Raw genomic sequence first — 15,153 nt, forward strand, 5'->3', positions numbered from 1 at the left:
AAGTCATTTCCAAAGGGGCGTTTCTAATTTTAGTAAGTAATTTGAGAAACTAGGGTTCGATGTATGAAAATGAGAAAATGAAAAAAAAAAAAAAAAGGCACAGACAAGAATGTTTTTTAGGATCACCTTATATTTCTGAAAAAGAAAAGTGCCAAAGCATGGTCATAAAAGAAGTGTGTAAAGAGAACAAAATGCTAAGTGGAATAGTCTTACACTTTAGTAGAAATTGAAATGATTAGCATTATGGAATCCATTGTTCTTGAACTGAATAAAAAGAAATTTCTTTTCTTTTCTTTTCTTTTCTTTTCTTTTCTTTTCTCCAGCTACGTGTATGCATATGTATGCGCTCTCAAAAAAGTATATACGAAAGCGATGAAGTAAGCATAAAGTTATAATAAACCTCAGTTACAAGTTTAATCACATAATTATTGTAAAATTTAGTTTTATTCGCAAAAAATGTCAAACTTCAGCGAAGGGGGTAATAGTATGAATTTCTTTCACAAAAGCCTTTTTTTAACAACTCTGTGTGTCAGCATATAATTCTTTCTTTTCATCTTTGCAAAAGTAGTCCACTTTCTAACGAGGAACTCTTACTTTCAATTGGATGACTTTTAGCCCACTCTGTGACGTGCAGTCTGTTATAATTTGCTCTGATTGCATATTTTGCCGTTTCAAAAGCAATGAGTAAGCAGTGAGTAAGCAAGCAAGCGAGCTGGTTGACTAAAATTTAAACCCACAAAAGTCTGCGCTGTTTGTACAACAAAAACTACGCAGATCCATTTCGAAGTTTGGACTTATTTGCTACTATGAATAAGGGATGCATCTCTTCAGTAAACACTATTTACACTAAAAATATTTGGTCCTATAATCATTATAGAAAACCTCGTCCATGTGATTTTGACTTTAAGGTTTCTCAGGGAATTACTGAGACAATAATGAGCTTTTTCTTCTCTGGATTTGGATATAACAAAACATTCTATTTCCCTGTCAAGTGATACACCAGGATGAATTCTTCAATTGTTGTACAACTTACCGTTCATATTATTATCATGCGAGGACTAAAACGGCTCTCAATTGTTCTATTTACCTTTCTTGTATGTCGATCCCAATCGAGAATCACCTAAGCGTATAGAGAAAAAATTCACGCGTTGTATTGTTCTTTGTAACCATTGTTGCAATAGACGATGAAAAGTCTTCTTTTGAAATACGAGCTTCATGAGGTAACTGAAATTCCCAGCCCTTTCAAGGATCTTTTCAATATCTGCTACACTGGCCAATCTCCAACTTTGGACATCTATAACTTTAAGTCCATGGTTTATTTGTGTGCGCTACCTTACCTCCCAAAAAATCAAAAGTTTCTGCCGATACAGCTAGTACAAATCACATATATATCCTTCAATAATTTAAAAACTTGCTACAAATGTTATATCTATGTATTGTGTCTTTTTACGTGGTTCTTACCCTATATATATATATATATTCTTGTGTTTAATAAGTAGTTTTAGTGAAAGAAGAAAAAGAAATTCAAAAAGAAATTCATTCAGACAACCAACATCCAACAAGTGAAACTTCCTAGGTACACCAAGTTAGCTACCTTTCAGTTGATAATAGTAACCTCACATTACAATACACTCCTCCACGCCACAAAGCCTTCTTTGTTGGGATAACAGCAGTTGTTATATTTTCTTTTCTTGATTGGTTATATCTAACAAAGATCAAAACTAGATCTGGTCAATCAATCAAAATAGAACATAAAAGGACACATTTTGATGGTAATGTATCTACTCTTGGCTTCCAATCTCAGCTTTGGGACCCTTTTGAGTGAAACAGGGGTAATATTGGTTAATAAATTGTGTAGTGTTATGAAACTAGTTTATATATATCTACGCTTGAATCTTTATCATCACCATTTTGCATCTGCAGAGTCTCACATCTAATCTAAGTATCTAATCTTGGTAGAGTGCTTCTCTACATTGTATACAAGCTTGTAATTTGTAATTTTACTGGTACTGCTTACTCAATTCTCACCACTATATAAACCCACCAAAATAAACTTTGCAACACTTTTACTTTTACCTCCTTTTTCTTTCTTTCCCCCTTCAGTAGAATGCCATCAATTTACGCCGCCAATAAGTTAGAAGGCCCGCGTAAGTCCACCACCGGTTTGAACATCAATCCATCGAAAATGATTGATACTGAAGCACAAGCTTCAAACCGCATGCATTCGAAATCCATTGTGTTACCCGCTTATGTTCCCTTGTTTTACCCATCAAACAAGCAATTGAATGACACCAGTTCAGTTGTTTCATTCACTACCGCCCCTTATTACCAATCGGAAGCTGCTACTAATTACACCAAGAAAGCTTCCACTGAATCCATTTATGGTAATAATGCTATTTTGACAACCAAAAAATACAAACTACCAAAAAACACCAATTCAGGTTTGTTTGTGTCAGAGAGGAAGAAGAAGCATGGAAGACAGGTTAGATCTTTGAGAGCTAATACGAATGATGTTGCAAAGTGGATGAAATTCGATACCGCAACGACATCAACAAGATTTGGCAACACTTTTGGTAATTGTGAGGAGGAAAAAGTGTTTGTGTCATCACGTGCTAGTTTAAAAAATAAAGTTGTTGCTGGTGAGAAGAACAAAAACTCACCTTTGAGATCTAAAGCAAATGATAACTGCGATAGAGTCTCAAGTCATTTAAAGAGAGAGTTGAGCACAAAATGGTGCAATCTCGTCTCAAAAACATCATTTAGCCACATTGCAAACAACACACACTTGCAAAATAAGTTGGAAGATCAGCACGAAAATGATTTGACCAAGAAGTGGAAGTGTGAAATTGTTCAAAATACCTCATTCTGCCCCAAGGAACCCGCTAAAATTGAAGATGCGGACAAGTTGGAACTTCAACTCAAGAAAAACTTATCCATAAGAAATGGAAAGTCTGTTGAAAATTTTAAACCAACCACCACTCATCCTAAAGTGAAGCCTAATACTACAACTGCTTTTGATGAAAATTTGATTACTGAAAGCGTCTCAGTGTCCGAAAAAACATGCGTTGAGAAACAGCCAGCGGTCTTGAAGAGGTTAGAAGCTGGATCCAACAGTAGTGTTGTTGGTGCTAAACCCTCTGAAGATGTCACAAGGGTTATTAGATTCAAGGGAGATACAATTAAGATCCCAAGAGTTTACAAGAAACAACCAGCGGTCTTGAAGAGGTTAGAAGCTGGATCCAACAATTATTTTGTTGGTGCTAAACCCTTTGAACAAGCTACCAGGGTTATTAGACTCAAGGGAGATACAATTAAGATCCCAAGAGTTTACAAGAAACAACCAGCTGTCTTGACGTGTTTAGAAGCTGGATCCAACAGTTATTTTGTTGGTTCTAAACCTTTTGCGGTTGCACAAGTGGCCTCCAAGGTTATTAGATTTAAGGGAGATACAATTAAGATCCCAAGAGTTTACAAGAAACAACCAGCTATGTTGACGTGTTTAGAAGCTGGAACCAACAGTTATGTTGTTGGTACTAAACCTTTGAAACAAGCTACCAAGGTTATTAAATTCAAGGGAGATACTATTAAATTCCCAAGAGTTTACAAGAAACAACCAGCTATGTTGACGTGTTTAGAAGTTGGATCCAATTGTTCTGTAATCAGTCCTGATACTTCAGTGATTGAAGAACAAGTGGCCACCCCGGTTATTAAAGTCAAAGGCAATAGATTTGCATTTTCACAAGCTCGCAGTAGCGTTGAGAGTTTATTGAAGGGGGAAGTGCCTACTCATAGTGAATATGAGTTTAATGTTATTGACGACGCCTTGGAAATGAACAGCCCTAAAATTGCTGCTGAAATTGAAACAAGCGAGCTGTTTTCCACTGACCAATCCGAGGAGCCTGCATTGAAGCTCCACAATGATGCTGGAACACCTGAAATTCCGGAAATAAACAAAGTCCTTTTATTACTACTTGATATCGAATACAAGGAATTTTTGTTGGAACATGCCGATATTCTCCATTGCTTAGCAAAATTGGAAAACGGTATATTAGAAGCAGCTATTGCAGCTGAGATTTATGATGATGTTGCCGCCAAAGTTACTGATGGCGTTGCTCAGCTTGGACTAACCTCTAATGAAAACAAAAGCAACGACTTTGATTTAATGGTCAAGCTATCTCGTGATGTTGCAAAGATGAAGGAGGGACTGTTGTCTGCTTACACTGAATTTATGAATCAGTATCACCATATGAAAATCACTTTGATAAATGGTGATGAAGTTGCAGAGAAAGAAGCTGCAAGGACTGAAGCTGGTCCAATTGTTGCAGAAGCGGTTCCAACTAACTACAACGTGGAAGATTTGGATGAATTTGATCCTTCCCGTTTACCTTCTAATGAACACAAAAGGACTGTGGATGAAGATAACTCCCAGCCTGCTGCTAACAAACAAACTGCACACGATATCGAGTTGAAGCTGTTTTTGCATGAGCTTATCGAATTGTCGGTCATTTATTACGACGATCTACCGGAGTGTTTGAAACCACTTGTTGACGACACAGAAGAAGAAGAAGAAGCAGAAGTGTCAAGTGGTGATGTTGAAAGCAAATCCAAAAATCTGGTTGAGTTTACTCCGCTTCGTTTACCCTCAAATGGACACAACCGTTTTGTCCAGGGTGAAGTCGCTCAACCATCCGTGGTAGGACCTGAAGGTCACCATGGAGATGATTTGCTACAACAAGTATAAAATACTCGGCCAGCACATAACTATTTATATGCTCCCCACTTCATGCGTTTGAAAAGGTGAAGATGGGGATGCAGCAGAAGAGGGTGCTGCCACGAAGAGGACGTAAGCCACTTGGATCCGACTGAGATGAAGACAAACGGGTGAGTGAACAGAGATTCCCGAATGGAATAAAGACAAAATTCTAGTGTCCCTGTTAAAGACTTGGCACGAACGAGGGAGAAGATGTTGGGAGGGGATAGGTAATAAAGGGAATTGAGATATCGAAGTGGCCCTGTCTGAAGTTATCATGACTAGGGTGTTGCACTAGTTGCAGCGCCGATGATTTTCTTGGCGAAGGGGGGCATGTAGATAAGGATTAGTACCTTTTGACCCTTGAAACTTACCAGCTGATGCTCGTATGAAGCCTAACCTTTGAATCAGGAACGAAGAGGAAGATGTATTTAAAAACCACAATCTTCCAGACACAGTTATCGAGTCTGGTAATTTAAAGGGTATCGATGTTCACACTTGTCGGACTCGACTGTTGGTCCCCAATTTGGTTTATTTGATTCTGACGGCGCATTTGACTCTGCCATTGCTATCAAGAAAATTTTTTTAACTTAGTGCTGGCTTGCTCATAAAGAAAAGCTACGATATTGTTGTTGCTACAAGGACTTGAAGTAGTTGGTGTCTACTTCCAAGCATCAGTTATTATTGGAAAGACATTTGGTGGTTTGGTGTCCACTGGTGTCTACTTTCAATTCTTGCTAATTTGTATTTTTGTATTTTATTTATAACTGATGTTTTTGTAGTTCTATCTTTTCAGAGGATCTCTTCTGTCCCTGTATTTCTCTCCTAGAGTTGTTAGTGGGTGTGTTTGACAAGGCATGGACTCTGTGTTGAGAATTCATCGTTGAGCTTGGAAAGCGCAAATCGATAAAAAATCAGTCTCATGACTTGTCATCTTGCGCTTGCATTCAATGCCATCAATGAATTTCAGTCTGTCTTGAGTTTTATTCCGTCAAAGGCATTCAATATATCTTTCATCAAGGCCCAAAGCTGTCAACAGTAATAATGAAGTGCAAGTGTGAGTATGATATGAAGTGAGCTAAAACCGTCCACTTACAAAGAAAAATAAAAATGACAAAAAGTTCCAACAAAAATCTCTCCAAGTCAAAATCAAACTGCACCAATGGCGAAAGCAAGGATTGTTGTTAGCAGCGATGAGGACGATGAATCAAACACAAACTTCTCAGGAGATGAATCTCCTCTAGTCTCAGATGACAATGGGGATATCGATGTTTATGACGAGGAGGAGGAGGAGGAGGAGGACTACAAGCCACATCAACGCAAATTGAGAGCAACGGCCCAAACTAGACGTAAAAAGTCACCTTCTAAGTCACAAGACGACCTGCTTGAAGATGACGATGTAACTAGCTTAAGCAATGACGAAGAATCTGATATGGATGTCAATTTTGATAATGAAGTATCTACCAATGACTTGGATGCAAAGGAAGATGATGACTATGAAGTATCAGCACCTGCTAGGAAAAATTCAATCAGAATCAAAATCAAACCGCCTACAAAAAGGGAACGGAAATCACTGAGTGGCTCTCCATCATCATCAACATCAGTGGGGAACTCTAGAAACACGCGGAAAAGACAGGTTAACTACTACCAAGAGGAGGAGGAGGAGGATGACAATTTTTCTGACATATCTGATATCGAACAGCCAAAAAGCACCAAGAGGGTAAAAGTTAAAGCGATGCCCGCACGGAAACTGAAACAACCACATTTAGACCCTGATCTAATACTTACGGATGAGGAGGAGGAATATGATCCGAATTCAGCCAATGATGTATCCAAAATGACGGAAAGACAACGAGCACGACTCAATACTGATGTTCCTGGGGCGACAATTGAAGATCCATATTTTGAACTAGATGCTGGTAGTGGGAAGAAGCCCAAACAAAAAAAGGTTAAAGAGGAAACTGAAGAAGAAGCCGCCTTGAGGAAAGCAGAGAATGCACGAAAGAGACAGGACTATAAGAATAAGATTTTGGAGGAGGAAAAACGAGACACATTGAATAAGTTATTAAAAAGGAGAGCAACAAAGTCAAGAGAAATGATATCGGAGGATAAAGAAGGATCTATTGGAATCGATGAAGATTCAAAATCGTACTATAAGGAACGACGTGCGACATTAAACCACCCTGCATTGATACGGTATGTCAACAACACAACTTCTTTAAATGGTAACTCTGTGTTAGCGTATAAATAGTGTAACAGTATTTTTTCTGTAATATGTATGGGTTGAATGTAATTATGCCGTGTGTACTATGACTATGAACCTTAATATGAAAAAGGAAAACCCTTTTGTGCCCTTTTGTTACAAAGAGGGACAAAAGAAGAAGAAAAATAGAAAAGAAAAAAAAAATAGAATGTTAATCAAAGAAATAATCAAAAACTGTCAAGAGGGGAGAGAGAGAAAGAAAAAAAGGAAGAAAGGTCATTTTATGAAAATTGAAATCTTGTACCATTTTGATAAAAGGTTGATAAAAAGAATATAAAAAACACAGTCGTTAAAACATTTATCATATGAACACTCATTCACAGCAGCATCAACAGCAGATGTTTGCTCAAACTCCATTTAACCAGTTCCAACAACCATTACCATCAGGAACCGGTGGAGTTGGTATACAACAACAACAACAACAACAACAACAACAACAACAACAACAACAACAACAACAACAACAACAACAGCAGCAGCACCCACAACAAGCATTCCAACGGCAACTAAACAACTCACTACATCCACAAGGTACTATCAACGGAGTTCAGCCGAGACAGAGCCACACTCCCTCGCAACAATTCATGAGACAGCCCAATGGAAACCCCGCTCAGCGTATGGACTCAGGCAACGAAAGTGTACCCAGGCCAGGATTACAACGCAACTCAAACTTCAATGCGAGTACTGCTAGTATGCAATCAGTTCCAATGCAGAGTATACCACCAAATGGAAATGTCGGTGGAAGACCTGTTCCATCAAGGACCATGTCGCAACAGCCAATGGCTCAACCAAATTCTGGAAACAACTCACAGGGACATACTCCAGCTATAGGAAATACCCATTCCCCAATAGTCAAGCAGGAAGCACCAACAGGTGACTATCCTGTCGGTCGACAAGGGAGCCAAATCGGTATAAAGCAGCAGCCACCTAGTGGTATAGTGGTGCAATCGGGACCGCAAGGTCCTATACAACCACAGTTCAACATGGCAGATGGAAGTGCTGCATTTGTACCGCGAAAACAATTTCCACTAGGTCAGGGGCAGCAGGTGCTAACACCGGCAGAGCAAATGCAACAAGAGCTCAACACACGTATCATCAAGAGAAATTTGGGAAATGCAGCAACTATGCGTGTACTTGATTTAGTTGACTTTTTGAGTAATGAAGCACATGATAACCTTAGCAATGTTGAGTTTTGGCAGAGGATCACTCCAGCATACTTTTTACCCAATTCTACATTAAGAATAAACTTTGCCAAGTCCATAACTAGTGAAACCAACAAGCCTTTAAATGAAGTTACTGGGTTAAATTTCAACTTTTTGAAGTTGGGTAATAAAGGAATGAATGAGTCAACTGCGGCAAGCCATTTTGAATTGAATACGACTACTGCCCCTCGATATTTTGCCAACTGTATTGCACATTCTGAGTTTTCCAGATTTTCAGTATTTTTACCTGGGATGAAGTTCCAAGTCTTGAATAATGGGTCGATAATTATTGTCTCAAAGCTAGAAATAAACATGACATATAGGGATGACACAATATCAAAATTAAATGGAAACGTCAAAATACTAATGAGTAGGGATTTAAGAATTGAATGGATTGATGTGAGCTGTCTCACCTATGAAAGTTTGATTAGCTTAAATTTTTTAAACAAGCTGCCACTGAAGAATAAATCGGCAACTGATGTCTACAATAGTTCCAAAACTGTACAAAATGTATCCACGTTTGGGTTAGGTAAAACCAATACCAGAAATCTACAACTTGTTGATACCTTGACTCAAATGAAGCAATTGATGGACTTTAGTCAATTGAATAATATAAAATCTCCTCAAAGAGCTTTGGAGCTACTATTAACCACTCCTCAGGCTAGTATACCGGCAAGTTCTCATATGGCTCAATCTGCATTCCCATTTGCTAATGGTTTTGGAATGCCGCAACAACGTCAACCCATCCAATTTCAAAATCTGGGCATAGCAGTAGCGCCAAAATATCCAGCACAATCATTTATGCAAAACAACAAACCAACGCTACAGCAAGGACAACAACAACAACAACAACAACAACAACAACTAAGAAACATGAAACAAGAAGGGCAGCAGCTGAAAACCAATAACTCTTTACAGAATGATAATGATATTTCATCCCCATCACCGAAAACAGTCACCGATGATGAGCCAAGAAAAAGACGGAAACCTAGTGTTGGGGTTAGTGGGTTGCAAACCGGAGCTAACAAAAGAAGGAAATGATACACTTTAATAGCGAACTTTGTAATATAAAAGAGACAATGTGGGTTTGTAGCATTGAGCACAAAAATGTGTACACGTGATTTTGGTTATCACGTGACTGTGTAAGAATTTGTTGACTTGCTTGTTTCATCGATTTTTCTTAGATATGTAAGTATTTCCATCTCATTAACTACGTATGTGAGATTATACAGGGACTGTGTTTCAATCTCTAGCAATTTTTTTTCAAGGTGTAAAGATTGGTTGTTGTTTTGCGAATGGTCTCTAACTCGCAAATTGAGACAAAAGAAAGCAAAATATAAGCAGTATTACGTCTTTCAGGAACTAAGCTACTACGGTACAGGAGGGATTCAATTTGCAGCTCCGGTATTCCTCATGAAATTACTCTTAATGTTCTCTATCATTGTATTGTCTACTTGACCTATAACTTTTCTTTTTTTTTTGATTAATATTGTTGCAAAAAAGATCAATAAAAAATTCAACGTGCTAATTCACTGGCTACTTAAGATACCACAAGGATCTTGCATATGAGTAAACACCATGCTTTATTTTTCCAGCAGTTTTTCTTTTCTCTAAGGACTTTTTGAGGATGCAGATTTCATAGTCGTCTCCCCTCGGTTCTCTTCATATGCTTGAACCGTTATGCCTACCTACCTACCACGCCCCACATATTACTAGAGACGACACAAAAGCAGGAGAAAAAGAAATTTTCACAATCAATCAAAAATTGATTAGCTGCTTACACGTGACTTGATTGAACATTTAAAAAGACATACCTGCAAAAAAAAAATAATTATCCTATACATACTTCCAAATCAACTAGAGTTAACATGGTCCCACACGTGCTTACTGAAGAGGCTCCAAAGAGCCCAAAGGGTACTACTGCTAGTGAAATTAGTTTTGGTGGATCAAACGTTTCAAAATTAATCACATCCAATCCATTTGGATTAACTACCGACCCCAAACTGATTAGAGGTGCAACATACACATCATCTGGTACTCTCATTAACCAGACAATTTATGCTATTGCATCAAAGATTTTCAGTTATGAAACTGTTGGTGCAGAGAACTTACTTGATTCGTATATTCAACTTTGGTTGCATAACCAACAATCTAATGCATTTGGTATTGTTCCATTTTACAACAAGTTTGAAGTAAGATCAGGAGCATCAAATGCTATTTTGGGATACTTTAAGAAGAATGGAACTCATGGGCAACCAGTGTCAACCATTTTAGGTGCCAGTGGTATTGATTACATGAGATCATCCTTACTTGGACAACAAGCGCCCTTGGCTTTGAATGTTTCAGCAGTTGATTTTGTTGATGATTCTTTAGTGTCAAACTATGGAAGAGTTTTGAATGCTGCTAGAGATTTGAATTTCCCGGTTTTTACTCCTACTGAATTTGGCAACGAGAGTCAACATTTGGCCATTTTGAACCATTTTTATGCTTTTGCTACAGGAAAACCTTCTATTTACTTATATGAAGGTTTAGAAGCTGCTAAAGGTTTCAAAAAGTTTGATGCGATTTTATCAGTTGAGGAAATTGGACAAATTTATCAAAATTTGTTGGATTCTGCTCCGTCAGCTGAGCTTAGTATTGACGACGCTTTTAAATTGTTGAATAAATTCACTGGCAAAAACTATTCTCAGTTTGAATATTTAGGAGGAAAGAATGCCAAGACTGTATTTGTTGCTTATGGAACTGATATCAATGAGCAATGGAAAAATGTCGTCAACGAAGAAATTGGGTTGGTGCAAGTTAGAGTGCCAGTGCCATTCAGCCAGGATAAATTTCTACTGATTATTCCCGGAGCTACTGAAAAGTTGGTTGTGTTGACACCTGGTAATGACAAGTTGAAGGCTGATATCAGCGCTGCTTTATTCTTGGGTAACAGATACTACTCTCTTTCAATCGAAGAGTTTAAATATCCATATGATTTCAACTGGACACCTATTACCATTGCAAAGACAGTTTCCAAGTTTGATTCCCGTGTCAAGATTGAAAGTATTTTGCCTTCTTATGACATTGAGCCAAAAGATCAAATAATAACAGCCAACACGTCACCTGAGGGGCAATATTTGTTTTGGAGTAGAGATGATCGTTTGGTTGTTGAAACTGTTGACAAGTTGGCTCTTTCCTTGTCTTTGGATAACTCAAAGAATGTTGCTATTAGAAACAAGTACGATAACTCAAAATCAGGTGGTGTTTTCTTTTCACAAATAACTTCAACCACTGGATCATACAGCAACATTGATGCAGCTGATGTTGTTGTAATTGAAGACTTGTCTTTGTTGAACTATTATGACATTTTAGCAACAGCTAAACCTGGAGCTACTATCATATACATTAACCAAAAACAACTGATTGACGTTGAAAAATTACCAATTGAATTCAAAAAATCATTGGCATTGAACCACAATAAACTTGTTGCTGTTGATTTTACAATTGTTGATGCTTTGGATGAAACCAATAATGGAACTAAAGGGTTGACTGCCGAATTATTGTTACAATTGGCATTTTGGAGGGCAACCTTACCAGAGTTGGGAGACTATATTGTCAACAAGTTGTTACAAGCCAACGGAGGATCATTTGAGTTATTGGCTACAGTGTTGGATAACTTTATCAAGGCTGCTGACTTGAAGAATGCAATTGTCGAACTTGAGGTGTTGCCGGAATGGCAAGACTTGAAAGAAGAGGCTGCTCTGACAGAAGTAAAGACTGAAGCATCGAGTGAAAAGAAAGATGACGTATCAAACGCTGCTGACAACAATGCTGAGGAAGAAGAAGCCGAGCCTCTTCCATTCTTTGTGACTGAGACATCTGTTTTTGCCAACCCAAGGGTACCCCTTGAGAAGCCTGAAGAAGTTCACAACACTTTCCACAAACACATTGCTCAAAAACTTGTGTTCTCCGAGGCGTTCAACATTGAAAAAGATTTGAGACCAGATTTGCCAGTCAAAAATTTTGTCGTAAAGGTTCAAGAAAACAAGAGATTGACACCTGTGGAGTACTCAAGAAACATTTTCCATATTGAATTTGACATTACTGGAACTGGATTGAAGTATGAAATTGGAGAAGCGTTAGGAATTCACGGCAGAAACAATTCCGAGCAAGTTGAGGCCTTCCTTAAATTTTACAATGTCGACGGTGACTCTTTAGTTGAAATCACCAACAAAGAGGACCCAGGCTTGGTTGAAATTAGATCAGCAAGACAAATCTTGAGTGAGTCGATTGACTTTTTGGGTAAACCTCCCAAGAGATTTTACGAGTCGTTGGCTGAATTTGCATCTGAACCTAAGGAGAAAGAACATTTGACAAAATTAGCAAGTGCAGAAGGAGCAGAGGAGTTGAAAAAGAGACAAGATGTTGACTTTGATTCATACTTTGACATTTTGGAAGAATTTACATCCGCAAGACCAAAATTTGCTGATTTGGTGAAAATCATTGCTCCATTAAAGAGAAGAGAGTATTCAATCGCATCTTCACAAAAAATCCATCCTAATGCAGTGCACTTGTTAGTTGTTGTTGTTGACTGGGTTGATCCTAAAGGTAGATTGAGATATGGTCATTGTTCAAAGTACTTGTCTGACTTGAAGATTGGCGATGAGTTAGTTGTTAGTGTCAAGCCTTCAGTTATGAAGTTGCCACCGTTGACAACACAACCAATTGTTATGTCTGGTTTGGGTACTGGTTTGGCTCCATTCAAAGCTTTCATCGAAGAAAAGATTTGGCAACAACAACAAGGACATGAAATTGGTGAGATTTATCTCTACATGGGATCAAGACACAAGAAGGAAGAGTATCTTTATGGTGAACTTTGGGAGGCGTATAGAGATGCAGGTTTGTTGACTCACATTGGTGCTGCATTTTCCAGAGATCAGCCACAAAAGATATATATTCAGGACAAGATTAGAGAATCTATTAATGACTTGACTGACGCAATTGTGAACAAGAATGGGTCTTTTTACTTGTGTGGTCCAACATGGCCAGTTCCAGACATAACTGCATGCTTGGAAGATATTGTCTTGAATGGTGCTAAACTTAAAGGAGAGGAGTTGAAGGATGCTGCTAAAGTCGTTGAAGACATGAAAGAAGATGGAAGATACATTTTAGAAGTTTATTAGAGGTTTATAGTATTAGAGTTTTTTTCCAAAGTCTTCTATTATACCCTTTTACATTTCCCTAAAGTGTACTAAAATCGTAAGACCATTGTAATAAAGTTTCCGCCTTGTGACCGATTGCATTTCACAACATCAAATTAAAATAAAAAAAAAGGCAAAAACTTTAAAAATGATAAACTTTTAAAGAATGGTTCGATTTTCAAATTCACTTTCGCCTATATGTAGTAGTCATGATTAAGTTTAAACATTATCGTTGGCTGTAACACCACTTAACTCACCGTTTTCGGTGAGACTAAACCTTAGCCATATGTAATAAAAGATGATGAGCTAATTTGAAGATCATCCTCATTACACGTCCCACACTGATGGCGCTAAAAGCTCTATTCAGCAAAAACCTTTTTAAGCTTTAAGTACATCGAAAAGAGCATTATTTCAATATCCGATATGCTAGTGCATTTCCGATGTGATTTTAGTGTTGGAAATTATAAAGTAGTAATCACAATTGAATTGTCGATCGCTTTATGTTTGTAAATCACCAAATGTATTCATGATCAGGTAAACTCTACCCCAAGGCACATGATACCGAACGAAAAAAGTACGCTGATTACAATGACTGGGAAGTTGTTTTCAAACGATAGAATTATAGCAAAGCTATGTTTTCCTTTTTGACAAATTCGGTAAAGAAAATAATGTAACATCGCCAAGAGATGGATCTTGCACGGTTAGTTTATTAAAACTTTAATCAACTATTTAAGGTTAAATGTAGGGATTGCATATTATACGGATTGGGAAGGTGAAAAATTCCCTAAATTCCATTTTTTTTTTTCCCTTCAAAACCTGGTCAAAAGCTATATGTGCACGTGGTCAGTTATTAGCCTTTGTGGTGCTCAAAGAGACTCTTGAAATTTTGATTGAATGCAGAATGAATTCCCTGTAATACAGACACTTGAAGAAATGAGGTGAAGGTCAATGTATTTACACCCTGAAGACCAATAAGCACACTAAACTACTCACGGGGCTCTTCTTAAAAAGAAAGTTTACTAATATTTTAGTGTAGAAGTTGTTTCCGTCTTGGTCATCAAGACTGACGATTGCATTCAATAAATACAAGAAAAGATCATCAAAGTTTTTTAATCACTTTCTGTGAAAATCAACCCATAAAAGTCAGGATATTCATCGATGCTCAAAATAGGAGAAGATTAATTGCCCTAACATATTTCTTCTTCAATGGATCAACAGTGTTCACTTTTATGTAAGAAATATTTTCGTAGAATATTGATTACCTGCACGAGGACTCCAAAAACCGTTGAGACAATTTGAGCATGAATCCCTCAGTTCTAGTTCCATGCCCCACAATCCCACAATTACGACCCTGACATGCACCATTTCTCCTTTTTCTCCTTTTTTTTTCTTTCTTGAGTTCTAGTTTCTGAGCAGTTTCAAAAAATCAAACCACAAATTGTCCCACATATACTTCCATATGGGGTTGTATGTAACCATTAACTTTTCAGAGTTTATTTTAACTCTCAATCCATTCATTTCCTTTACTTTTCTGAATCGGAGAGGTAAACTTGCATTTTGTGTGCCACTTTTTTTTTTCGCTTTCTTACTTCCCATGGCTGCAAAACAAACTTTTAAAGTTGTGCTTCTTCTAGAAATAAGATTTCAGGAAAAATGAAACCATTATTCGTGCATGAAGATTCATTATAGATCACCAACGATGACCGCGTTCTTACTGCTATATATAAACACCTGTCAGTCCGAATGATTTTACTT

At 37.7% G+C, this 15,153-nt stretch overlaps 4 protein-coding genes across 4 annotated transcripts; all 4 read left to right on the forward strand. All coding sequences in view use genetic code 12, as the record gives it.

Moving 5' to 3' along the window:
* Nucleotides 1-2,107: 2,107 nt before the first annotated feature.
* I9W82_001236 (uncharacterized protein) lies at nt 2,108-4,741 on the forward strand (the record flags this gene model as incomplete). Its single annotated transcript, XM_067689960.1, has 1 exon — nt 2,108-4,741. The coding sequence occupies one exon, from the start codon at nt 2,108-2,110 to the stop codon at nt 4,739-4,741; it is 2,634 nt and encodes an 877-aa protein (XP_067551258.1).
* Nucleotides 4,742-5,912: 1,171 nt separating this feature from the next.
* Nucleotides 5,913-7,001, forward strand: I9W82_001237 (uncharacterized protein; the record flags this gene model as incomplete). The annotated part of the gene is made up of 1 exon (XM_067689961.1): nt 5,913-7,001. The coding sequence occupies one exon, from the start codon at nt 5,913-5,915 to the stop codon at nt 6,999-7,001; it is 1,089 nt and encodes a 362-aa protein (XP_067551259.1).
* A 317-nt stretch (nt 7,002-7,318) lies between these two features.
* Nucleotides 7,319-9,256, forward strand: MFG1 (Mfg1p; the record flags this gene model as incomplete). The annotated part of the gene is made up of 1 exon (XM_067689962.1): nt 7,319-9,256. One exon carries the CDS (start codon nt 7,319-7,321, stop codon nt 9,254-9,256), a length of 1,938 nt encoding a protein of 645 aa, XP_067551260.1.
* An 827-nt stretch (nt 9,257-10,083) lies between these two features.
* On the forward strand, nt 10,084-13,380 carry MET10 (sulfite reductase subunit alpha; the record flags this gene model as incomplete). The annotated part of the gene is made up of 1 exon (XM_067689963.1): nt 10,084-13,380. One exon carries the CDS (start codon nt 10,084-10,086, stop codon nt 13,378-13,380), a length of 3,297 nt encoding a protein of 1,098 aa, XP_067551261.1.
* Nucleotides 13,381-15,153: the final 1,773 nt, after the last annotated feature.

Source organism: Candida metapsilosis, assembly GCF_017655625.1.
Source record: "Candida metapsilosis strain BP57 chromosome Unknown scaffold1, whole genome shotgun sequence".
NCBI lineage: Eukaryota > Fungi > Ascomycota > Pichiomycetes > Serinales > Debaryomycetaceae > Lodderomyces > Lodderomyces metapsilosis.